Source organism: Palaemon carinicauda, chromosome 2 (assembly GCF_036898095.1).
Source record: "Palaemon carinicauda isolate YSFRI2023 chromosome 2, ASM3689809v2, whole genome shotgun sequence".
Classification (NCBI taxonomy): Eukaryota; Metazoa; Arthropoda; class Malacostraca; order Decapoda; family Palaemonidae; genus Palaemon; species Palaemon carinicauda.
Genome location: NC_090726.1, coordinates 105,579,180 through 105,606,677, shown reverse-complemented (window position 1 = coordinate 105,606,677; position 27,498 = coordinate 105,579,180). Strand labels below are relative to the sequence as shown.

Genomic DNA, 27,498 nt, shown 5'->3' with positions numbered 1-27,498 from the left:
CCCACCACAGCTGCACTTCCAACTCCTGCAGCCGATTTGGAGCCATCTGTAAAAACATGTTTCCCATGATGTTGAGCAGCATGATTTAAAAACTCACTTTTCATTACCCTACTAGGTAAGGTATTTTTCCCTCCTGCCGTAAAACATACTTTAACAGGTGGATTACACCAAGGAGGAGACTTGGGATATCCTACCTCTGCTATCTGTGCTGTTAACAAGCCTACTTCTCTAGCATCATTTTTCAGCTGTACTTCCAAAGGCTTAGGCACTCTAGATCTGTTAGGAGCCCGATCTAAAGGCGCCCTAACATATTTACAGTTAGGATTGTTTCTCACAGCAAGGGACCTAGCTAAAAACCTCAAACTCAACTCCTCTCTGCGAATGGAAAGGGGAGGTATGCCAGAATCAACATAGAGACTGTCAATGGGAGATGTTCTGTAAGCACCTGTGCAGATGCGAAGCCCAGCATTGTGAACAATATCAAGTTTTCCAAGTAAAGTCTTTGTAGCTGACCCATATATTTGGCATGCATAGTCTAACTTGCTCAGACACAAAGATGTATAAATTCTAAGCAAAGTTGTTCTATCAGCACCCCAATCAAAATGCGATATCACTTTCAGAATGTTCAGTGACTTCTTAACCCTGATAGATAGGTCATTTATATGGGGACCAAATGTCATTTTCTTGTCAAAAATGACTCCAAGAAACTTGACACTATCCTCATATGGCAAAATACAATCATTTAAGAAAAGGGTGGGGATCTCTTCCCTTTTACAAGTACGAGTAAAGCGAATGGCTTTGGTCTTCTGAGGAGAAAACATGAATCCGCGAGAATTTGCCCATGCGGAAGCAGCATTTATTGCAATTTGAAGATTTTGGCATGCTTGTAGTGCAGATGATCCACTACAATAAATTGCAAAGTCATCGACAAATAGTGATCCTTGTATGCCAGGAGGTATGTGACTAATGAGACTATTAATAGCAACGGCAAACAAGGTCACACTCAATACGCTGCCTTGGGGGACACCTTCTTCTTGCATGTAGGATGAAGATAGTTCTGACCCTACTCTCACTTTAATGGAGCGGTTTGATAAAAATTCTTCAATAAAAGAGAACATATGTCCTCCTATACCCCACGAGGCCAATTGCTTTAAAATACCACCCCTCCAGGTGGTGTCATATGCCTTTTCGAGGTCAAAAAAGACACCCACCACCTGGTTTTGGTTAGAAAAAGCATTTGAAATTTCCCTTGATAACATCAGCAAAGGGTCTAGAGTACTTCGGTTCTTCCTAAAACCAAACTGTCTGTTAGATAAAAGATTTTTTGATTCTAGATACCACACAAGTCTGTTGTTGATCATTCTCTCAAATAGTTTGCATATGCAACTGGTCAAGGATATGGGCCTATAACTAGATGGCAGTTCTGGGTCTTTACCAGACTTGTGGCCTGGAATTACAATTGAAGTATGCCAGGAATCAGGAGATGTATGGGAAGCCCATAGACCATTAAAGGTTTCTAATAAAAATTCCTTGGTATCCACTGGAAGATGTGATATCATCTCATACCGGATGCCATCCTCACCTGGGGCAGTTAAAGAAGAGCTGGAGATAGCATTTTGCATCTCCTCCATACTAAAAGGCAGGTTAAAAGCTTCAGTATTTGAAGAAGCAGGAGGAACAACAGATGTTGATGCTCTAATTTGTTGAAATGCTGGGGAATAGTTGTCAGCACTTGATACATGAGCAAAGTGCTTAGCAAGAACCTCTGCTACATCTTTGGGGTCAGATATATATCTATTATTTTCCCTTAATATTGGTAGAGGCTTAGGGACGAATTTACCTTGAAGTTTTCTAATCTTGTCCCATATTTCCTTTGAAGGAGTTTTGGTATTAATATTAGATATATATTTCTTCCAAGATGCTCTCTTTGCTTTTTTAAAAATTCTTTTTTGTTTGGCACAGGCTCTGAGATATGCTATTCTATCTGCTAAATAGTTTGTCCTCAAGTATCTTCTGAAGCAAGTTCGGGTCACTTTTCTTGCATTGGCACATTCTTTACTCCACCAAGGAACTACAGAGCGATGAGGTAAACCGCATGTTTTAGGTATAAACTTGCTAGCATTATCATCAATAATATTTTCAAGATGTTGATAGGCATGCACTGGAGATGTAAATTCATCATATTCTTTATCAGTGTGTGAACAGTTTTCATAAGCTGCCCAGTCTGCCTCATCTATCTTCCATTTTGGTGGACACTGAGAAGGAAGATTATGGACATAATTTAACATTATTGGCCAATGGTCACTGCCATGTAGGTGTTCATTTACTGACCAAAGGTAGTCCAATCGAATGGATGAGGAACAGATTGACAAATCAATGGCTGATGTAGAGTTGTGGAATACATCATACCTAGTTGGAGAACCATCATTCATTAGTATTACATCATTGTTGTCGATTAATTCTTCAACAAGATTACCCCATCTATCGCACACATTTCCACCCCATAAAGTATGCTTTGCATTAAAATCACCCATTAAAATAAAAGGGGCAGGAAGCTGATTGATCAAGTCTTGGAGGTCAGAAAGTCTAAGCCTTCTTGGATTACCAGCATGATCTAAGAGGAAAAGTTCTAAGGATGGTTCAATATATAGCGAGCATAAAGTAATTTTTTTCCCGATATGAGTTCTAACTGCACATGCCTGTAGTGGTGTATTGAGTGGGATTGTTTCAAATTTTACAGATTTGTGAATAATAAAACCTGTACCACCTTGAGCTCTTGCAGCTTGCAAAGGAGGGGATCTACAAAGATGATAATTGAGTCCAGGATTAAATGGTTTGTCACCGATCTTGGTTTCCTGTAGGCAAATTACCTTCGTGTCTGAGTCCCTGGTTAAAGTTTTTATTTGCTCAATGCTAGTACTTAGACCTCTGCAATTCCACTGGATGATAGACATTATCTTTTGTTATTATTTTTCTTTGTCTCATTTGTCTTTTGGGACTTTTCAGATGAAGCCATGTAAGGCCTGGAGATGGAAGGCTTTACTAGGCCACCACTCTTCTTTTCTTTCTTTCTAGAATCTTTATAAGAGTCAACCTTAGGATCATGAGCAGTAGGGCACTTACCTGACTTAGATGAAGGTGAGGATGATGGGGACCTTTTCCTCTTTGGAAGATCTTGTTTTCCAATCTCCATCAAATCAGGTAGAGATTCTGCCTGAGACAATACATTTAAGGTGGTGGAAGCCACATTGGCTTCCTTGGAGGATTGTGCTAGAACTTCAACAGTTCGAGCACTTAACCCAGAAGGCTGGGCTACTACCTCTAGGGGAGATGCTCCTATCGGTGACAATACTTTTGGTGTGTTGGACACCATATTGACCTCTTTGGAGGTTTGAGCTCTGGCTTTTATAGCCTGAGCACTTGACCCAGATGGCTGGGCTACTACCACTAAGGGAGATGCACCTGACGGGCCAGGTGCTGCCACTGGTCCCCCTGTGGTAGTAAGGGGTAGTGGATTATAATCTTTTGTTGGCATCTTAACCGCGCGAGCAAAATTAAGTTGCCGATTGAGTAAATGCTTTGCATAACCTACACTTATATGTTCAGCATTTGCTTTCAAGATTGCAGCTTCTTCATTCTTGTATTCTCTACATCTTTTATCATTTGGTTTATGATTATCTTTACAGTTTGCACAGGTTGTATCTCTGTTGCATTGGCCATGTTCTAACAAAGAACAGTTAATACAGATCTTCGTATTATTGCAGTACCGGGAAGGGTGACCGTACTTGAAACAATTAAAGCATTGTAAAGGCCTAGGTTTATATTCTCGAACACGTACTCTTTCATTCTCAATAATTATATGATCTGGTATAACAGGGGTTTCAAATGTTAAAACTACCATGCTCGTTTGAGGGATCTTACTTACTTTCCAAACATTAGCAGGGCACATGTCCAGAATTTCTGGTTCTGAGAATTCATATAGATCTTTATCAAAAACTACTCCTTTACCATAGCTGAAGCTCATATGTGGTTTAATATCCTTAATAGGATCAATTTCTGCAATCTTCATGCCACAAAGCATGTGAGCTTGAGTATCTGATTTTGCATTAATCAAAACAGATTGCTTACCGTATCTACTAATATCCTTACTTTTAATTAATCCAACCTTTTTTTGTATAAATTTACTAATCTTATAATAGTTATAATTATCTATCTTTCCAGATGCAATTATCCATGTTGGGGGCTTGGGGGTTCTTACTTCTGGAAGTCTATGCTCTATTTCTTTTTCCATCCATTCTTCTGGTTTATATACCTCTAGGTGTCTTGGTGCTTTATCACATAAAGCCCCAGAAATCAAACAATTGTCAATTTTTATGCTCTCTACATTTTTATTTGCTTCTAAAGCAATCTCAAAACTTGAAAATGATACCCAAGCTTCCCAAAAGCCTTTACTACCATTAAGCTCCATTAAAATTTCTTTGATTGCTCCAAATCTACAGAAGGCTTCATGAATTATGTCATAGCTACAACCAATTGGTATGTTTTTTAAGTGGAGAATTTTCAGATTTTTTGTTGGATCTGGTAATGAGCCAGAACCAGAGAGTAAAGTATTACGGTTATTACAAGCATCATTTTCCACCAGTGCCGATAAATTGTCTTTAAAAACACTGGTCAAAGAAGTATTGTTGGAGGAATCCTTTTTATTGCCGAGGTTGTCAACAGAGCTTTCCCTATTTAAACAAGCAGAAGTCGTCAACGGTGTCTGGGGTTCGCCATTTGATCCAGGGGTACGGGGAATATTAAGTTTACTCATTAATTATTTTTTCAGGGGGAGGGAAGGGGTCATAATAACAATGAAAAAAAAAACAATGGAAAAAAATATAGTTTAAGGGAGAGAAAAATTTAAGACTGTCTGAAATTCCAAAGAAGACACCGTTAGCCTTTCCTGGAATTAATTTCTCCACCAATGACACCTGTGAAAGCTGCTTACCAAATGTCCACTCCCTACCCTACCACAAAGGGATGGTACCACTATGATTAGAGTGGCTCAAGTGTATGCCAAACCCGCTTGATGGGACTGAGAGCATTTCAAGAATACAATCATCCCCACTCTAATCATAGTGGCAGGCAAACCGGACAGAATGCCGAGAGTCCTATCTCTATAAAATCGCCAACCCCTGGAATCCGAAGGCCAAATTTCCTAAGAGATAGTTCCGCGTGCCAGTATGGGAATACTGACACTCCTAGGTGTCCAAACATTTTCGGGCAGTTGGCAAGACCACCACAGCTCCCACAATTGATTTTGAAATAAAAACCGATCATGGATACTATGTCCCCTCTAAAAAACCTGGACAGTGAAATGGGTAAAAGAGTTTTGACAGCAAGGTTGGAGACAGCTGATAATTATGAAGGAGGAATAAGCAATAAGAGGTAATAGAAAAAGAATGAGAGAAATTTAGAGTCAAACTGAGGAAAAGAAATTCCCCAGTTCGAGAGCCCTCTTGCCCGTCACAAGCCTTCAGCACGGGAATGATATGCCGTGCTGAAGCCCAATGACTTCATCAAGGCATTCTCTCGTTAAGAGGGGGCAAGTGGTGGTGCGCTGGCGAGCGTTGGCGCGTGCGCGCGGGAGACCCGGCGCTCAGGAGCAGGGCTGCCGGATTCTCCACACTAGGCAACTCCACGCTCAGCGGTGTCGCTGATTAGTCCCAGTTTCACAGAAAAAAAAAAAAAAAAAATAATTCGTCCATTTTTAAATATCATAGTAGTGATGTGATGAAATTAATTTTACACGAACATAACTTTTTACATTATTACAGAGCTTTGTATAGTGCAAACCATAAAAATGCATTCATAGAAGAAAATTAAAATTATGAAATGACAGTATGAGTAGGTAAGCCTATTTCATATAATCCTCACAGTATTTTGTCTACAGAAATTGCAAAAAGATACTCACATAAAAAAGAATAAACTTTTAGATTTTTTCTTGAGCTGACGAATCAATTGGTCAAAAGGCAACTGTTGTGCGGCAATTGCAATTAATTCCCTCAACACTGATTCAAGAATCAGTCTTTCAGTGAGTCGGCAACATCAAGCGCTGAACTCCACTGAGCCTCCTAGTCCCATAGCATCCACACTTTCATAGACTTTACAATTATGATATTTTCATTATAAAATAATTTTTTTAATATACTTACCCGGTGAATATATAAATAGCTGACGTCTCCGACGGTCGACAGATTCCAAAAACTCGCGAGCGATCGCCATGAAGGCTGACGGGTGTGCCCACCAGCGCCGACTATCAGCCAGATACCGCATATACTTCTCAACCAAACCAGTTCTTCTCAGTCCGTAGGGTCTCTTTCGGGGAGGAAGGGAGGGCCTTTAATATTATATATTCACCGGGTAAGTATATTCAAAAATTTATTTTATAATGAAAATATAATTTTTAAATATTAAACTTAGCCGGTGAATATATAAATAGCTGATTCACACCCATGGTGGTGGGTAGAGACCAGTATTATAACAATAAAGGCGTATATGGTCAAGAGTTTTTGACAAATATTCAAAAAAACAAACTTAAGTATAGGTACCTGGTAAGGAAGCTGACTCTGATGATTACTCTGCCTCATTAGTCCGCTATCCTCACGAAGCCCAGCGATCCTCTTAGGATGCTGAAAGACTCCCAGGAGCTGCTATATCCAGGGTGAACACCCCTATAACAGGACCTCATCAATACCCTTAATCTGGGCGCTCTCAAGAAAGAATATTTTGACCACCCGCCAAATCAAAAAGATTGCGAAAGACTTCTTAGTCTCCCGTACAACCCAAAACAAGATTAAAAATTTCAAGAGTAGATTAAAAGGATATTGGGATTAAGGGAATGTAGTGGTAGAGCCTTCACCCACTACTGCACTCGCTGCTACGAATGGTCCCAGTGTGAAGCAGTCCTCATAAAGAGTCTGGACATCTTTCAAGTAATATGAAGCGAATACCGACTTGCTTCTCCAAAAGGTCGCGTCCATAATACTTTTAATGGATCTATTTTGCTTAAACGCTACTGAAGTTGCTATCGCTCTAACTTCATGAGCCTTGACTTTAAATAAATTACGATCCTTCTCACTTAAATGAGAGTGTGCCTCCCGAATCAAAAGTCTAATAAAATAAGACCACGCATTCTTAGACATGGCAAAGAGGGCTTTTTAACGGAGCACCATAAAGCCTCTGAACAACCTCGTAGCGGTTTAGTTCTGGATAAATAAAATTTAAGAGCTCTAACGGGGCACAGCACTCTTTCAACTTCATTCCCCACAATCTCAGAAAGACTGGGGATTTCAAATGATTTAGGCCAAGGACGAGACGAAAGTTCATTCTTGGCCAAAAAACCAAGTTGAAGAGCACATACTGCTTTATTAGTGGAGAAGCCGATGTTCTTGCTAAAAGCATGTATCTCACTAACCCTTTTAGCCGAAGCCAAGCTCACCAAAAAAGTGTCTTGAGGGTAAGATCCTTCAGGGAGGCTGAATTTAATGGTTCAAACCTGTCTGACATAAGGAACTGTAGGACCACGTCCAAGTTCCAAGCAGGAGTCGAAATATGACGCTCCTTGGAAGTCTCGAAAGACTTAAGCAGGTCTTGGAGATCTTTGTTATTAGAAAGATCCAAACCCCTATGCCTGAAAACAGAAGCTAACATGCTTCTGTAGCCTTTAATGGTGGATGCAGAGAGGGAGCGACCGTTTCTCAGATAAAGCAGAAAATCCGCAATCTGCGCTACAGAGGCACTGGAAGAGGAAATAGAGGAGGACTTGCACCAGTCTCTAAATACCTCCCATTTCGACTGATAGATCCTGATGGTAGAGGATCTTCTAGCCCTCGCGATCGCTCTAGCTGCCTCCTTCGAAAACCCTCGAGCTCAAGAGAGTCTTTCGATAGTCTGAAGGCAGTTAGACGAAGCGCGGGGAGGCTTTGATGAAATCTCTTTACGTGAGGTTGTCGCAAGAGATCCATCCGCAACGGCAGACTTCTTGGAACGTCTACCAGCCATAGAAGTACCTCTGTGAACCACTCTCTCGCGGGCCAGAGGGGAGCAACCAATGTCAACCTGGTCCCTTCGTGAGAGGTGAACTTCTGCAGCACCTTGTTTAGGATCTTGAAAGGTGGAAAGGCATAAACGTCCAGGTGAGACCAGTCCAGCAGGAAAGCGTCTATGTGGGCTGCCTCTGGATCTGGAACTGGAAAGCAGTAAGTCGAGAGCCTCTTTGTCAGTGAAGTCGCAAAAAGATCTATGGTGGGTTGACCCCATGTCATCCATAGCTTCTCGCACACAGTCTTGTGCAACGTCCACTCCATGGAGATGACTTGTCCTCTTCTGCTGAGGCAGTCCGCCAAGACATTCATTTCTCCTTGCACAAATCTCGTCAAAAGAGAGATGTTACTTGCCTTAAATGGAGTTCCTTCTGATCCGTGGACCAAAGACCCGAGCATTCCAGACTGTCCAGTGGAGCTCCCTAACCCAAATCCGATGCATCTGAATACAACACATGGTTTGAGTTCTTGATCGCAAGAGAAAGACCTTCTCGAAGTCTGATGTTGCTGTCCCACCAAGTCAGACATGTCTAGACTGAGTTGGAGATTGGGAAAGAGATACTCTCTAAGCCCTTCTCCTTGTTCCAATGGTTTAGGTGAAATTGGAGAGGGCAAAGGTTGAGTCTCCCCAGAGAGATAAACTACTCCAGCGATGAAAGAGTTCCCACGAGGCTCATTCAAACTCTTACAGAGCAACTGTTTTTCTCTTGCAAGTGACGGACTTTTAACAGAGCTTGTTCCATTCTTGTGGGAGACGAAAAGGCCCGAAAACTTCGACACTGTATCTCCATTCCCAAATAAAGAATAGTCTGGGATGGAGTACTGTAAGTTACGACTTCTCTACGTTCACTATGAGACCTAGCTCCTTGGTTAGGTCTAATGTCCATTAGAGACTCTCCAGACAGCGATTTAATGACGACGCCCTGATTAGCCAGTCGTCAAAATAAAGGGAGGCTCTGAATCCTCAAAAAATGTAGAAAGCTTGCTACATTTTGCAAGAGCCTTGTAAAAACAAGAGGAGCAGGAATGAGGCCGAAGCACAGTGCTCGAAATTGGTACACTACTTTCCCGTCCACAAACCTCAGATGTTGTTGAAAGTTTGGATGAATCGGGATGTGGAAGTATGCATCCTGAAGGTCGAGAGAGACCATCCAGTCGCATTCCCTTACTGCTGCCAAGACAGATTTGGTAGTCTTCATCGTGAACTTTGTCTTGACAATGAACACATTGAGCGCACTTACATCTTAAGTACTCCTGCAGTGAACGTGGCTGCCAGATCATTGGAGCCATCCCTGATAGCCTTGTTCATGCATGACATAATTGTACAGCAATACATTGACAGCTGGAGAGACCTTCTTACTTAAGGCTCCCAGGGACCAATCCAACAAATAAATACTTCAAACGCTCGAAAAAACTCCTAACAGGAGATGGTCTAGCTCTGAAGCAGACCATAAAATCTTGGAGCGTCTCATGGCTAGACGACGAGGAGAGTCCACTAGGCCTAAGAAGTCTCCCTGGGCAGAGGCAGGTACTCCCCAACCGAGAACTTCTCCTATGTCACACCAGACGCTCGAGCGAGAAGCTAATTAAGAAGGAGGAAAAGCAAAAGCAGACTTTCCTAAACTTCTCCTGGATTCCAACCAGTCTCCCAGTAAGAGCATGGCTCTCTTGGAAGAACAAGAGAGAACTGACTTCGTAAATGTAGGAGTCGAAGAAAGTCATGCCAAGAGTAAACTCAGACGGCGGAGCAGCCGTTACAAAACGAGTAGGACAAAATTTCACTAAAGAAATTCATAATTATAAAACAAGGGATTGTTGGACCACCCTAGGATACTCCTCTTCTTAATGACTCCCCAAAGGTACATTAGTTGAAAGGGGGTCATCAACTTCTTCAGAAGGAGATTTATATTCAGAATGACGTGAAGGAAAAGCCTGACAGGCTACATCAACCTGTATATGAACAGAAGTTAAAGTTGGAGGGTCGATGTCACGTTGTGACTGCAGAGAATGTTATTCTACTACACGTCGTGACAGAAGTAACTGACGTTCAAACGTCCTGTAGTAACAGCGGTGACTGCTGTTCGATGCTATATCGTGACTACGATGACTGACCCTCGACGTCACGTCATGTCTACGGTGTCTACCGCTCAACGTCACGTCGTGTCTGCGGTGTCTGCAGCTCAACGTCACGCTGTGACTGCGGTGGCTGACGTTCAAAGCGATCAAAGTTACATCGAGATTTATGCTCCGCATCTCGTTTAACAGCAAAGCTGTCACTAGGGATAATGTCAGCGTGACGTAACAAAGCTCGTTTAGAAGGTTGAAGACCTGAATCACGTATCCCAGAACCGTGACGTACAAAAAGCAAAGGATCCTTTCGCACAGGAACAGGATCGTAAGCTTCTATTAAAGAAGAAAGCTTTAACAGCATATCTTGCAAAACACTTAACTTCGGATCAACTTGTGACTGCGGTGGCTGACGTTCAAACGTCACGTAGTAACAGCGGTGACTGCTGATCGATGCTATATCGTGACTACGGTGACTGACACTCGACGTCACGTTGTGTCTACGGTGTCTACCGCTCAACGTCACGTCGAGTCTGTGGCAGAAACGTCTGTACATGAACGTCATCGCTTTGAACGGGACTCTCATGATGACTATAGCTAGGACGTTGAACTTGTTCTGAAGGAACTAATAAACGTTTCAACCGTCTCGAAACCTTACGCCCAGGCTATTAAAGAGACGAATCATCGGAAGACGAGGAGAAACTTCGTCTCTCCTGTCTTATGGCAAGGACGTGCTTGACAAGCAACGTCTGATACCTTTGAGGGAACGTCTGTTCGTTGGTTTACACCTCTCACTCCCTTAGGTCCTACGACATTCCTTCTCCCTGGTGCAGGGGAGCCTGAAAGAGGTCTCGGACTAGGCAAGCGACAAGCACGAACAAACGAACCCTCCGCAACACTGAACGTTTTTTTTTTTGCACTTTCTTCACTGATATCGCATTTTTTAATAATTTCACATTAGACATGAATAAAGCTGATTTCTACCTGAAGCACGCAATTCTCCCTTAAATCAAAAGGTTAGAATTGCGAAATAAGTCGTATAATGTAAGCACATTAGTACAAAATGAAACACACATGCAAAAATCAATAAACATATACATATATATCGAATAAAACGGAAATATATAAAGTTAAAAAGATCAGTGACTGGGGATGAGACTAAAACTAGTTCACTAAGGACTACGTTTTCAATCTCTCACCGTACAGTGCCTTGGGATGAGAATAAAAACTAAAACGTTTTATCCTCTCTCCCCGTACAGACTTGGGACGAGAGTAAAAATCTGAATCGAGAACGTTACTCGCTCCCAAACTCCTTGTACAGAGACTTGGGACGAGAATAAAGATCGGAACGTTCTCTCTTTCTCTCTCTCTCTCTTGTCACTCACAAGAGAATGGCTCACTCACTCTTCGTCAATAACAGGTTATTTGACTAAAGGAAAAAACTGAAAGGACTAAGAAATTGAAAACTAACATGTTCCTTTAAATTAGTATCTAAAAAACTTCAGTTTGAAAGAAGAATGAACAAAACGTCAAAATCGATTTACTCTTTCTGCAAAGTGAAACCGTGATTCTCTCTTTCTCTATCATAATGATAGAGCGCAAACTGCGTAGTATAAATAAACCAAACGTTAGTTCATCTTTGAAAAACAGCACGAAGACTATTCAAAGAATAAATTTCTTAAAATATTTTCTAAAAATATTCATCTCATCACTCTTACAGAGCAACTGTTTTTATCTAAACAAAAATAAAACTTGAATGGGCTCAACGTTGTTTAACTTCGTTTCCAAGTCAGGACCGCCTACAAAGAATAGGCAAAGGCCGCTTATAAACAAAAACATAAAATTTATCTCGGTGTTTAGTATAAATGGAAAGCTAATCAAAGAGGCCTAATAAAGGCGGGTGAGATATAAAATATATAGAGGTAAATCTATAAATATCAACAATAATTTATAAAGTGATAAAATAATTACTAAAAGCCTTTAACACACTTCCGTACACTGAGGGAAGGGTCGGCCATCTTTTCTCTATGGAAAAACCAGAGCGAGATTAAAAAAGCAAGGGCAAAAACTTTTCCTCTCCTTTCAAAAGCATTTCTTTTGAAGATAGTATTGAATAATCCAACACGGCGAAAGCAATAAAACCAAAACCAAGTACTTCACCAATCGGTAGAAAACTCGAGGTCAAGCGCGAGCGGAACCAGTGTTTTCTTTAACACCAACAGAGAAGAACTGGTTTGGTTGAGAAGTATATGCGGTATCTGGCCGATAGTCGGCGCTGGTGGGCACACCCGGCAGCCTTCATGGCGATCGCTCGCGAGTTTATGGAATCTGTCGACCGTCGGAGACGTCAGCTATTTATATATTCACCGGCTAAGTTTAATATTTAAAAATTGTAATCTTTATATAGATATCACGGGAAAATAAATAATAAAACACTCATATTAATTATTTATTACTTTTTATTACATTTTAATCGACATACATCATCTCTTTACAAAGTGTGGAATTTAATAACACTCGGATTCCACATTCCACACTTGATCAAGATGTGGAGCAGATTAGCCGTATCGATGACGTAAATTCCACGTTTCGGCAGCCCTGCTCAGGAGAGCGCTGGAATGCGCGTTAGTTGCACGCGCATAGGGGTGTGATGGCGTGTGCTTGCAGGAGAGTGATGGCGCGCAGGAACTCGTTGATGTGCAGGTGAGTACTGGCGCGCAAGAGAGTGCTGGCGAGTGTTGGCGCGCAGGAGATCGTGGACGCATAGGCGCTTAGGAAATTGCTGACGCGCAGGAGATCGTGGGCGCGCAGAAGGGCAACCCTGAGCGTGTGAGCACAGGGTGCACAGGCGTACGTGGGCGCAGGGCGCGCAGGAGAGCGTAGGTCCGTGGGTGCGCAGGAGAGCGTAGGCGCATGATGTTGCTGCCGTCTATGAGGGCAAGCAGGTGAAGGGGCGCGCCGAAACGCTATAGAGCACCAACACGCAGGCTGTGAATGACGAGCTGCTGGTGAGCGCCGATGTCCTGTAGGTCGGCGAGCTGCATGGCGATAGTGCGCAGCTGCGCACTTTGGTAGACCCTCAAAAGGCTTTACCGGGGACAGGAACGGTGATGGAAGGTCAGCAGGTCTGAAGGGTGGATGGTCAGGAGCTGGAATGTGCCCATTATAAGGGCTAGCATCGACCAATGGGGATCACGAACGATCCGCAGAGAGGTCCAGGACCGATGTCACAGGACTAGAAGCAGGAGCAATGATGGTCGAAGGTCAGACAATTGCAGCGGAGGCTCCTCTGCAGGGGACGGCTGCGACGACGAAGCAGACGAACCAAAGAGGCACCTCTTCACCGATGGTGAAGGGAGACCTCTAAGGTGAAGTGGAGGGCGAGCTTTCCGATGAAGGCGCCCTCTGGGGGCCGTTGGATCAGCAAGCTGACCGTGCACCGCAGCAATCCTCCGATGAGGAGTCTCTATGAGTGAACTCCCCCGAGGGAGAGAAACACTTGCAGGAGAGACAGACATTGGACTTAGTTTCCCCCTCGAAGGATGTTCAGGAACGGGGGAAACTAAGTCAGCAGCAACCGCTTGGGAGTCTGGAGGGGCAGAGGAGTTGGATGACATTAAGTGTGACACCTCTGACATTACAACATCGACGAGGGCCAGAGGATCTACCTCTGACAGTGACGATGAATGCTGAACAGAAGCACCCTTACGGATGAACTGCAGCAAAGCTTCCTTGGAGGGCGGACCCGTGAGCCCCAAGGAAAACCAAATTTGTAACAAAGGGGTTAGTGATAAGGCCTCAACCGGCAGAGAGGTAGGGCCGCTTTGCTAGGGGGAAGCAACACCATCTCTCGAGGACCAGGGTCGGCCGACATTAACTTGGTCTACGCTACTACTCGACAGTCTCTCGTAAGAGGCCGAACGAGTAGGAGCTTCGGAGGAGGGTTGGGAGACGGAAGAAGAGGCCTTGGGTTTTCCTCCCTTCGAAGGAGAAATATCCCGCTTGGACTTCTTCTTCCACCATCGCCCAAACCTCTCCCACTGGGAAGAGGACCACTCCCTACACTCATTACACTTATTTATAATATCACACCGTTGACCTCTGCATATAGGACAAAGAGTTTGAGGATCTGTCTCCACCGCCGACATAAACGTTCCACAAGGGTGGCCGGAGAGTCCAGGGCAGGTGCGCATGGTCACAGAAGTCGACTTTACAATACACTAGAGAAAAGAAAAAGCAAAAAGATAGATTAATGGCTGCCAATATACGGTGAGGATGAAAAGCGACAACGTCCGTTCACCATCTGAGCCGAAAGCAAAATGAGCTCAATCAAAGGTGTGTGTGTGTGGGGGGGGGGGGGGGGGGGGTTAGCAAGCTACCCTCCCCTACCCCCGCTAACTAGCGGTATTGGTAATTGACCCTCGCAAAAATTTTAATGGCTTGTCATTTTGTCATTTCAGCTACGCCGAAAGTAATACCCCTATCAAATAGCGAGGTTTATATTCCAGTTATGGAACAAATCGGTTTTAGAGCCTTTGCATCGTTTGCACCAAGAATCTATAACAAGCTGCCTGAAAATCTCAAGAACATTGAAAGTCTGCAGAGTTTTAAGAAGAAATTAAAAACCCACTTATTCCCTGAATGCTACGACTCACGGGAAAAGTGCATCAGTCAAGATTATAGATGTTAACTGAAATATGAACGAGGGAGGCATAAAGACTACTCACAAGTAACAAGTAACAAAGGAGGTCCTACTGTATAGGGCTGGAAAAACAGCCGTCAAAGTAAAGTAAGTAAAGTGAAGTACGCAATTAATCCTCATCTCATTGCTCCTATGTTCTGGCAATCGTAACATGTTTCGCTACGCGCTTTAGCCGGTGGGCTATTATTTCATCATTAATTATCAATTATAAAAACTTAAAGAGGCAAATACACAACTAACATAGGGGTGGAGTTGTAGCTTCGTGCTCCACCCTTTGTTTGAGAATCGACTTGGATTCCATTTCCAATGATCAGACTACAGATATCAAAAACATGTTTCTACTCTAGTCTTTTATTGTTGACCTAATAAATAAAATAAGAGCTATAATTTTATAGTATATTCATATATTAAAAATAAATAACATAGAGGATTCGATTATACAATGTTGGGCCCTTTATTCTGTTCAAACAAGTAACTTACGACAGAAGTACCAGCTATCAACGTTTTTGGGAATTACCGGGTGGAAGGAGGCTCCTGTGGTTTGTGCTAAGATGACAAAAGGTTTCCGCCAGTAGTATATGGGATTCCAAATTGTGGGACCTTGTAAGATGACAGACTGGAACATGTGCATAGATCAGTATTATTGTACTGTATTACAGGGTAATGTAACCTAGGGAAAAAACTACTTTTTTCTATAGAAAAACGTCCGCTCTCTTCGAAAATGACACTTGTTCCTGTCGCAAATGAATAGTTTTCGAAATACTGTATATACTTGTTAACGTAACATTGCTAATGTTAGCGAAGCGAGCCAGTGGCAGAACAAGATTCATTATATTTAGAGTTGCTAATATTAGCTCAACATTGCTAATGTTAGCGTGCACAGCTCAATATTACCACTTTCCAGTACATACAAGCTTGATGTTATAGTTTTCTGGCGAGCGAAGCCAGCCCACGGCGGAACAAGAGCCATTATATTTAAACATTTCAACATAAAATATGTTTTCCTGTAGTAACTAACGTGATTCAACCGGTTTTCATCTTCATTTCAACAACAACAACCACCAGTTCGGTAAATTTACAGTTTCATCCATTATGGTGAAACTGGAATAAAAATGACAAATTCGAAGATAATTTGTATTTTTCCTAACCATACAAACCTTAGCTATTTACAAAGGGTTATTACTTTTAGCGTAGCTGAAATGGCGAGCCATTAGAATTTAACGAGGGTGTATTACCCCCGCGCTAGTTAGCGGGGGGGTAGGGGAGTGGTAGCTAGCTACCCCTCCTCCCCCTCACACACAGGTGAATACTCACTTTCACTTAGAGGTAGGACTTGTCTTGGGGGACAGGGCTGGCGGGCAAATATGTGTAAATAGCTAAGGTTTGTATGGTTAGGAAAAATACAAATTATCTTCGAATTTGTCATTTGTTCCGTAACCGAAATACAAACCACGCTATTTACAAAGGGTGACTTATCCCTTAGGAAGGGTGGAAAGTCCCCAGCCATACTGGCTTTGGCTTTACCCGGGGACTCAGAATCCGAGTGAGTCGCACTCGAGAAAAGGAGTCCCTGCACCTCACAAGTTCCTTGCACCGCAAGGAACCATGTGGCCTACGTAAGCTTGTGTGTGAAGGAAGAAGTGTGACCCGTCTTAGGCAGTTGACCTGGAGTTCCAGAAGGAACTCTGGGTTAAGACGTTCCCAATACCACCTCGTCAGGGTATGGGGGACGCGACAGTATTGACTCAATACTCGGAACACAAGGAAGCATGGTTTACCTGCAGAGGTTCGAGGTCAGCTATGCAGAGACCAGGATGCTGCTTCCCCGTAGAGGGGATGATGAAGAAAGAAGTAAGGGCCAGACATACTTCTTTCGTTCATGCAGACTAAAACCTGATAACAATGCCCTCAACCTTCTGCTACCTGTCCAAAAAGGAGCCTGAGGTTAGACCAGCTGTTGTGTAGCCACCACAGAGCGATAGAAAACGTATCGAGACTCCTGTGGGTCACGCCCTGCAGGAAGCGGGCTGCGAAGGTCATCAGACGCTTCCAGACTCCAGCTTGTAGCACCTGCGTCACAGAGTAGTATTACTCGAAGGCGAGGGACGTTGCGATGTATCCAACATCGTGCTGTAGGGCGACGTGACGGGGGAGGGTCTGAAGACAGGTCGAGATGAATGTCCTTGAGTCCGGGCTGAAGAGGTATACTGGTGACTCTCCCCCCATGTCCTCCTTGTGTTCCCAAATCGGCTGCAACTGAGGCCAAACTGCAGCTGTTCCCAGCGCTAACCTCTCGATTCCTGTACTGGCAAGAAAGAGAAGGTCTTGGGACATCAGACACAGAATGGAGACTCAAAATCTTGAATGAATCGGACCGAAGGGTCGGGACCCTCAGATTCTGAGTCTAGCCAACAACTCAGGAGCGAGCCTGAATGTTGCCTTCCCCTCTTCCTTAGAAAGGGGGGGAGTAGTAAGAGACCAAGAAGATTGCTTACACACTGGCCGTGGCCAGAGTGAGCAGAAGACCCAGGGCGGAATACAATCCGAGGCCTGTCGTAAAAGGGTCTTGAGAAGATCTCTTAAAGGACTAAAAGTCCGAGCCATGCTCCAAGTTGGAGGTCTTCCTCCGACTAGGGCAGGGACGATCGTAGCTTCGCATGAGCGAGGATAGATCCAGCGGGCAGGAAAAAGTTATTCCTTTAAGCCTGAAGGTCAGGGAAAGGCTGAGCGACAGGCTTCATTGCCAAGAGCGGAAAGGAGTTTCCTCCCGCCGAAAGGCAATAAGACCGTTATTGCTGGAGAAGAGGCCTCACGGGAAGAGGTATATCTCCCACGGCACCAACCACCTTAGACTCTTCACTTTGCCTGGGAGACCCCTGTGGATGACTATCGCAGATGACGCGACCTCCGTACCGCGACTGTAGCGGGTTGTCTCTTCTAGAGGAGGAAGCGTAGTGTCTCCAGGCATGAAGCCGAAGCGACGCCCCGGTTCGGGAGAGATGTCGCAGTGTGGTTGCTTGAGTAGTCTGCGCCGTGGGAGAAGCTCTCCCGGGAGTTCCGTCAGGGGAAGCAGAGGGTCCAGAAACCGTTCTGCACATAGTCCCAGTGGAGCTCTCCCATTGAAAGGTTGACAGACAACCTGGTTTTGTTGAGACCCATTGTCCGCAGACAAAAAGGAGGGAAGACGCAGGCGTCGAAGTTGTCCCACCATCACCGGAATGCATCTTGCCAGAGTCTCGGGGTCTGAGACTGGGGGGAAAACTAGCGGAAGCTTGAGGTTCCAAGCTGTCGCGATCAGGTCCCCCAGACCAGCACTTGCTGGTTACCCAAGGTCAAAGACCCCTAGGTACACTCTCTCTATGAGGCTCTGCTCGGATAGTCTGAGAGAAACATTCCCCTGCCTGGAATGAGAGAGCCGATGGTGGAATTGAGAGAATCTCAATCATCCCGATATCTCTACTGCAAGATGTGAAGGTGTGAAAATGCGTCCCCTGCTGGTTAGCATGAAGTCGACACGCAACGGGGCGACTTGGCAGGAGCGGTAGGATCTGAAGAGGGGCCAGACTAAGGCCCTTAAGCCTGCCTGAATGATGGAGAGGTATCCTTCAGGTCTTGACCATAGGCCTGGACCGGAACATGCCCCCCCCCCTTTCCTTTGACGAGTCCGAGAACCGCATCAAGAATGTGGGGAAAGGACGAGAATATCCACTACCATCAAGAGGCTCCATAGGTCAACACCCATTGCAGGTTTAATAGTTCCGCTGGTCCCATAGGGCCAGGGAGTCCGGTTAAACATTGCCTGAAGCCACCGGAACTTGGATCGCCCCACATGGAACTTATCCTGAGGCGACCGTTCGGACTATAAACGGGTCAATGAGGAAAGAAGAACTAGGAAACGTTCCAAGGTAGGGCTGAAAACTCTGCTTGACTGAGAACAGGTACTGCGACTCTCCTCAGTCTTGCCACGGTGAACCGAAAGGAAGGCTCGGAGGATGTGGTAACAGAATCTGGCGTCCCCAGGTGGCCACCCATCCAAGTACCGACGTTGCTTAACCTCGCTGGACGGACGAGAAGCGGGGTTTCCAACGTGGTAAGGCGGTTGACTCAATATCATGGCCAGATACTCCAGATGTTGAGGCAGAGGAAGAGAAGGCTCCAAGCAAAATACCATGAGCCCACACTCATGGTCAGCATTCGGAAGCTTTTCCCGGCGCTGAAGAAGGTCGAAACCCGAGCCTACCGGAGTTGACCAGCCCTCCAAACAGCAGAGGAGGCGGAAGTCTGCACCTGAGCGGCCAAGAGGAAGGCAGGGAGAGTTCTCTGGGGAAACAAACCTGCTATGCCACGGCGGGATAGCCACACTGCATCATAAGCAGGAATACTTGCAGTTTAGGCTGAATTCGACGAGCACCCTGGAAGATGGATGGAATGGAAACTGAAAGTACCCGTCCTTCTGATCCAGGGTTAAAGGAGTCCTGTCGCCTCGTTACCAGTCTGATCGATTCTGCTGGTCTACGCTGGCCGAAGTTTGTTCGACAAACTTGATCAGGGCTGAGAGGTCGACTATGGACATCCCCTCTCAGATCCTTCCTTACAAGAAAGGATCGACTGAGGGGGCCGGGGGTGAAGCCGTCGATGATCCTAAGGAAGACCTTCGCCTAAGGTATGGATCATTCTGCCCAACCGGGCAACTCTGCTGATGCTATGGCATAGAGGTTCAGAGACACTGAATTCGCTGACAGAGACGGCAGGCGCGATATCCTTGGCTACTCACAGAGATTGTGCGGGAATGGGCATCGGGAAGCTGTCATTCGGATGAGTAACCTTAAGCATCCTCCCAGCGAAAAAACCTGCAATCCTAGAGTTCGTGAACTCCTTTTAGGACTATGCCCCCCCGGGGGAGTCTCCCGTGCCATCTGTTCCTGACAGGAGGAAACTACAATTGGACACCTTGTCCCAGTTGTCGTAGCCGATAACTTAGGCCGACGTGGTTGAAAGAAAAGGGAGCTGGAGCCCTGCAGAGTCTGGAAGAAAGCGCCTTGGAGGAGTGAAACCGGAAGTCGATTTACTCCGCACAGCAGATGTTTAAGTCTCTGTCCTTGGGCAAAGACAAAACTCTTCTCAAGGATGGAAGGGTGTCTGAGGTCGTTGACCTCCACAGATGAGACACCCGAAGGAAGCCTTCAGTCAGTGCGTCCAGATGGTACAACATCGAGCTTGTCCGCAAGTAGATACTTAACGACGAAAGGCCAAGGTGCCTGAGCTCGAGAGGAGGAAAGTACCCTTGATCTTCCTGTAGCTTCCTTGAACCAAACCTCGGGCCGTAACCGAGGAGGGAAAGAACCTGGTAAGCTCCCAGAGGAAGAGGTAAGCAGTCACCCCTTGTCCGATGGAGAAATCTTCAACGGAAAGCCCCCCCGCCAAAAATCCTTCCAGGGCGGGAGAAGGAGAGAGTACTCGTGCAGGAGAGGGGACCCTCGAGACCGACCTCTTGGGAACCAACTTCGCCCTGGGGGAAGTCACCACGAAGTCCACTCCTCTCTTTCTCTTCAGCGTAGGAGAGACAGCCGCTGGTTTGTTACCCTGGCCGGTGAGTGCTGGTTTCATAAACCTCATTAACGCCCGTGCCAGCGGATCAAACCATGTCTGCTGCTCCAAGGACACAGAGTCCGAAATCCTCGCTAAGGTGAAAGGGATCGGGCGATCCTTTGGAGAGGACACGACGGTTCCTGCCTGAAAAGAAGGTGGGAAGAATGCTGTACTGACCTGTCTTCGTCCTGCACTACCAACCTGTGCTTGGATGGAGGTGATCCCGAGTGCCGCCTAGGAGCACGCGTCCCTGCTGCTACCACCGGCTGTGGAATTCGCCGCGAACTATGGTCGCGCGAGGGCGAACGGTCGCGCAAAGGCGAATGGTCGCGCGGGCGCACAGGCGAGTGGTCGCGCGGGCGCGCAGGCGAGCGGTCGCGAGGGCGCGCAGGCGAGCGATCGCGCGGGCGCGCAGGCGAGCGATCGCGCGGGCGCGCAGGCGAATGGGCGTGACGGCGAGGGATCGTGCTGCCGCGTAGGTGAAGAAGATCGCTGGCGGTAAGCGATGGCGAGCAGCATGTGTAGGTGAATGATCGCGTGATAGGGTGCGATGGTGATCAGCATCCGCAAGAGGGCGAGCGTTCAGGGTTGTGCGATGAGGAGCAGCATGCGTAAGCGGGCAATCGTGCAGGGTTGTGCGATGGCGAGCAGCATGCGCAGGTGAATGATCGCGTGAAAGGGTGCGATGGTGATCAGCATCCGCCAGAGGGCGATCGTTCAGGGTTGTGCGATGAGGAGCAGCATGCGTAAGCGGGCAATCGTTCAGGGTTGTGCGATGGCGAGCAGCATGCGCAGGTGAATGATCGCGTGAAAGGGTGCGATGGTGATCAGCATCCGCAAGAGGGCGATCGTTCAGGGTTGTGCGATGAGGAGCAGCATGCGTAAGCGGGCAATCGTTCAGGGTTGTGCGATGGCGAGCAGCATGCGCAGGTGAATGATCGCGTGAAAGGGTGCGATGGTGATCAGCATCCGCAGTTGAGGGTCGCGCGATGGCGATCAGCATCCGCAGTTGAGGGTCGCGCGATGGCGATCAGCATCCGCAGTTGAGGGTCGCGCGATGGCGATCAGCATCCGCAGTTGAGGGTCGCGCGATGGCGATCAGCATCCGCAGTTGAGGGTCGCGCGATGGCGATCAGCATCCGCAGTTGAGGGTCGCGCGATGGCGATCAGCATCCGCAGTTGAGGGTCGCGCGATGGCGATCAGCATCCGCAGTTGAGGGTCGCGCGATGGCGATCAGCATCCGCAGTTGAGGGTCGCGCGATGGCGATCAGCATCCGCAGTTGAGGGTCGCGCGATGGCGATCAGCATCCGCAGTTGAGGGTCGCGCGATGGCGATCAGCATCCGCAGTTGAGGGTCGCGCGATGGCGATCAGCATCCGCAGTTGAGGGTCGCGCGATGGCGATCAGCATCCGCAGTTGAGGGTCGCGCGATGGCGATCAGCATCCGCAGTTGAGGGTCGCGCGATGGCGATCAGCATCCGCAGTTGAGGGTCGCGCGATGGCGATCAGCATCCGCAGTTGAGCTAGTAGCTGGCGAACCATGTTCCTTCAGAAGTGTTGGAGAACGTTGGCGTGCTGATGATCGCTGACGAGCAGAAGGCTACGCGTGGAAGCCTGCGCAAAGAAGAAAAGTCCTTGACCCCGACCTGAACCGAAGTTCTAGATCGCGAGGGCGAACGTGGGCGCACAGGGCACGTAACAGGAACCGCAGGGAAGATCATCTTGAAAGCGCTGACGAACAGGAGAGCGCTGACGAACAGAAGGGCGCGCAGGGAAACCCTGACACGCAAGGGAAGAACCCCCGTGGGGGCAACCCTTTGCCCCGAAGGGATCGTTGTCCGCCGGGAGACTGATGTCCGTCGGAAGACCGCTGTCCGTCGGGAAGACCGTTGTCCGTCGGGAAGACCGTTGCCCGTCGGAAGACGAGATTAGACTGCTGTCCATCTGCACCAAGACGGAAGATCGAGAAAAAGAAGATGTAGGCTGCAAACGGAGATTCAAAAAGGCGCCTCAAGCACCCTTATAGGGAGATGAGAGGCCCTTACGACGAGGCGGACGGAGGGCCTTACGGCGAGGGAGGCCAACAGCAACAGCAACAGAAGAAACCTCCGAAGAGGAGTCTCTATGAGTGTACTCTCTCGCGAACGAAAGAGAAACACTTCGTGGAAGAGACTGGTCAGCCAGTGACCTAAAAGGGGCAATCCTCCGAAGAGGAGCTCCTGCAGTTGCCCAGCCCCTTGAGCGAAACTGCAGGTGCGACCGCTCAGCACCAAGAGCATAGTCGCACGAAAAAAAGGCAAGAGAAGAACCCCCCAAAAGAGGAAAAGCTCAAGCCTGGACAGGAAAAAACTTCCCTCGGAAGGAAAGTTATCCGCCCAAGGAGGCAAGCCTCCTGACTGTTCTAAAATGAACTGGAGAGCTGTCCGTCGACACGGGAGTACTACCAGTAGAAGGAGACACGCCCCTGACGACAATACAAGGGGGGAGGCAGCAACAGCCGAATCCCCAGGACTCAACCAGACAGCTCACACCGTTGCTATATTACAGAAACGAACTAGATCGGTAACTGTAAAAAAATAAAACAAATAATATTAGTACACATTCATTCCCCCGGGAAGGCTCCGAAGAGGAATCCCGAGGAAAAGGAACAAGAATTACACAACAGGCACGTGCCCTCACAACCACTTACACTCGCGGAAGGAGAGCTGTAACCAAAACAGAATTATAACAATTATAATTATGTAACTATGTAATTATGTAATTTAAAAATGAATGAACACTAAAGAAAAAACGAAAACCCCGAAAGGAATCGTTCTACAAGCTGAAAAATTAACAACTACAATTAGATTCATAAACTAATTGAGACAAAATGTACGGCGTAGCAACCCCACCCACACGGGAAGGAAGCTACAAGGGCGTAGTAAAACATAGTAAAAGGGTGAACGACCTCAAGAGAGAGAGAGAGAGAAAGACCGAAGTCAAACTCGATCGCAACCCATAAAATTAGGCCGTGGTGGCCTAACTGCCGAGGCCTCCACGTAGATATCGTACACTACACACACACATCTGAAAAGGAAACTTACTTATTTCTATACTCAAATATATATACAAACATGAAAACATGTTTACATATATATTGAGTAAAAGAAAAGTAAGCGATTAAGTAAAGACAAAACAGACAATGGCTGCCAAGCGAGGACCAAGACAGAGACGTCTGTCACAGTCCGAGCCAAAAGTGAAAGTGAGTATTCACCTGTGTGTGAGGGGGAGGAGGGGTAGCTAGCTACCACTCCCCTACCCCCCCGCTAACTAGCGCGGGGGTAATACACCCTCGTTAAATTCTAATGGCTCGCCATTTCAGCTACGCTAAAAGTAATAACCCTTTGTAAATAGCGTGGTTTGTATTTCGGTTACGGAACAAATATATTTGTTGCATCAGAAATAGTGTAGTTCCAACGAATTTAACGTTTATTTTGACCGCAAACCATCCGATTTAGAGATTTACTATGTAATTGGAGTTAAAACAACAATTTGTTCCAGAATGCAGAAAGACCCTACTTCATCCCTACAATTATGGGGGACACCAGGTGGGAACCGGGGTTTTGGGTGGGGGGGGAGGGGCGTCAAATGATATTTGCAATAAATGAATACTTATCCTTCCACTACCCCTCCCCCTATACCCCTATCTAGCCCTACCGGGGGGGGGGGGGGGCTCCGCCCCCCTGCGACCCCCCTTAAGGCCACAGTGATTTTCAGGGCACTACTGAACCTAATAAAACCCACCTAACCTAGCATAGGGGCCCTGTATCCCTACCTAGGCCTACCGGGGGGGGGGGGGGGGGGGGGGGGCTCCGCCCCCTCTGCGACCCCCCTCAAGGCCACAGTGATTTTCGGGACACTACCGAACCTAATACAACCACCTAACCTAGGGCCCTGTACCCCTACCTAGGCCTAGCCCCTGCGACCCCCCCCCTTACAGCCACTACCTAACACATCCATCAAACCAAATCCAAAGTGATGGTACTGCTGTATACATCGTTATACTATCACCATTATAATATACTCTATAAATTAATGAAGCTTACCTTAAACTGTTGGTTCATAAAGATGTGCTGCTGCTTTGAGGAAAACTTGAAGCCGTTGCGAAGGTTCCTTGGCATGCAGGACAATTTTTATTTTGTAAAATTAAATTGTCTCTCTGGCACAAATGCACTAGTTTTTCAACAAATTCATTGTAAGTTAGGAAAGAGTCAGGACAAGAAGATGGAATTTCAACTTCTTGTGCAACATGAGATGACGTGCTTTCTATGGTCTCCATGTCTAAGAACGAAATGAAATGCCTGGGAAGATAATGTATTGTCGCGCTGTGACTGGCCAAACATGTATGACGTCATAGTGGACAGGCGCTGTGATTGGCCAAACGTGTCAGACTTCATAGTGGACTAGTTTGTCAGCGGATTATAGTGGTTACAGGGCTCATTTAAGCAAATACAAGACATAGTCAACAATACCAACAGACTTAGAAAAAATCTGGGAGGAAGACATGAGTAGCGTGAGTGTGATCGTCGATATATAAAGAACTAGGCATTTGCGACAGATAATATTTTACAGAAATACTACAAAAGACTTGCTTTACTCGGGAAATATATTAGGTAAATGTCTAGGAGAAGGCCGCACCCGTTTTTCAAGTATTAACAACGAAAAACGGCAAAAAACAACCAGATTATTGTTGCACAGTGCATAGAAACATGAGGAAATGAATAAAAAAGAAACTAAGACTTAACTCTTACACACAAAATGTAAGCATAAACCTACTACTACAATTATGGGGGACCCCAGTGGGAAGCGGGGATTTTGGGTGGGGGGAGGATGAGAAAAGTGATTTTTCGGGGCACTACCGAACCTAATACAACCAACTAACCTACCCTGGGGGGCCTGTACCCCTACCTAGGCCTACCGGGGGGGCTTCGGCCCCCCTGCGACCCCCCCTTAAGGCCACAGTGATTTTCAGGGCACCACCGAACCTAATACACCCACCTAACCTAGCATAATAGCCCTGTACCCCTACCGGGGGGGGGGGCTCCTGCGACCCCCCCTTAAGGACACTACCTAACACATCCATCAAACCAAATCCAAAGTGATGGTACTGCTGTATACATCGTTATACTATCACCATTATAATATACTCCATAAATTAATGAAGCTTACCTTAACCTGTTGGCTGATAAAGGTGTGCCGTTGCGAAGGTTCCCTGACATGCAGGACAATTTTTATTTTGTAAAATTAAATTGTGTCTCTGGCACAAATCCACTAGTTTTTCAATATAACCCCGAATAAGTAAGAACAAATTCATTGTAACTTAGGAAACAGTCAGGACAAGAAGATGGAATTTCAACTTCTTGTGCAATATCAGATGACGTGCTTGCTACGGCCTCGATGTCTAGGAACGAAATAAAATGGCTGGGTAAGAAAATGTATTGTCGCACTGTGATGGGTAAGAAAATGTATTGTCGCACTGTGATTGGCCAAACGTGAAGACGTCATTGGGAAAGAAAATGTATTGTCGCACTGTGATTGGCCAAACGTGAAGACGTCATAGTGGACTAGTTTGTCTGCGGATTATAGTGGTTACAGGGCTCATTTGAGCAAAAATAAGACACAGTCAACAATAACAACAGACTTAGAAAAATCTGGGAGGAGACAAGAGTAGCGTGAGTTTGATCATCGATATTTCGACTATTATTGATTTTCACTAAATTATCTCACTGGTATACCATTATATACATACATTCCTACATATTCTAGTAAAAATAAATTGAATATCAGTGATATCTTCATGCGGCCCTCTCCTAGACATTAACCATATATTATTATAATAGATTTCCCATAATAGATGAAACTGTAATAATACCAAATCGGTCCTTTATTTACTACAGGAAAACATATATTTTCTGTTCGAAATGATAATCTGTAATACAGTAAAACTTTACCCATAGATCATCATTTAACCTAAACTTACCCACCTAACCTACACTACACATATAGTCCTTACCTAGTAAACTAACATGGGGGGGGGGGGGGTTTATGGACCCCTACGACACCCTTTAAACCAACGAATTCTTACGATAGGGGTGAAAACAGGGGTTATGGGGCATAGCCGACATAAATCCAACCCGAAACAATTCTTAACATGCTAATAACTAGTACATAATTCCCACAATTACAGGGTAGAATACGATGGCATACTTACCGATTCTGGATCAAACGGTGGCAACTTTTTCCCTTTGAGTAGCAAACGTTCCAGCCTTTTAGCTGCTGTTAACAGACGATGAGCCATAATTCAATGCGGAAATGGATAGGAATGCCGACTTCACTATATTGAAAGTCGTCACAAAGAAAGTTTTTGAATTCGGGATGATCCTAGATGAAATTAAATTTGCAGTAGATTAAGAGTAGTTCATGGCAGAAATCATGATAAAGTTGCCGGACTTTCAGGACAAGTGTGTTATAATGTTATTGGTTACATAAACACATTCTACCACACAAGAATTTTCACAAACTCTAAGTAATGACTCTTTTCGAAAATCTAAGGAATAAGGTCTGCAAAGTTGCACATAGCCTTGTCTAAGAATCTAGATACCTAGAAAAAAACGCCAACTAGCATTATTATCAGAACATCATGTTCAATCAATTTCCAATCTCAAGTTTATTTTTTGAGTCGTTCCTAAAGGCCGCTACTTTTGCCCTTTTTTCTATTTGCTATTTGTTTGGATGGTGATCATCATTGTATCATTAGCTTTGTTATTACTATCATTATTTTTTAAAGACTTTCAACGCTATTGTTATATCGATATAATTAGCCTAATATAAATTCTATTGCTGTTATTGTCAGCTCCCGTTAGGACACAGACAGTAAAAGTCTTTGGTGAGTTTGGTCCAGACACGACCTGAATCACCCTGGGGAAGAAAAGAAAACCTAAAAGTTAACCACATCATTTAGTCGCAGTGCTAAAGGGCCAGTCTGTAAGCTAAATTTGCAAAGGTGACCGTGT

The 27,498-nt window shown here is 45.7% G+C and overlaps 1 protein-coding gene across 1 annotated transcript in view; it reads right to left on the bottom strand.

Annotated features, from left to right (window-relative positions):
• Positions 1 to 26,977, bottom strand: part of LOC137619021 (uncharacterized) — a 212,646-nt gene extending 185,669 nt beyond the window's left edge. Inside the window, exon 1 of the mRNA XM_068349223.1 lies at positions 26,697 to 26,977. Coding sequence (XP_068205324.1) covers positions 26,697 to 26,783 — 87 coding nt within the window. The 5' untranslated portion in view covers positions 26,784 to 26,977. The remainder of the gene's footprint in view (positions 1 to 26,696) is intronic.
• Positions 26,978 to 27,498: the final 521 nt, after the last annotated feature.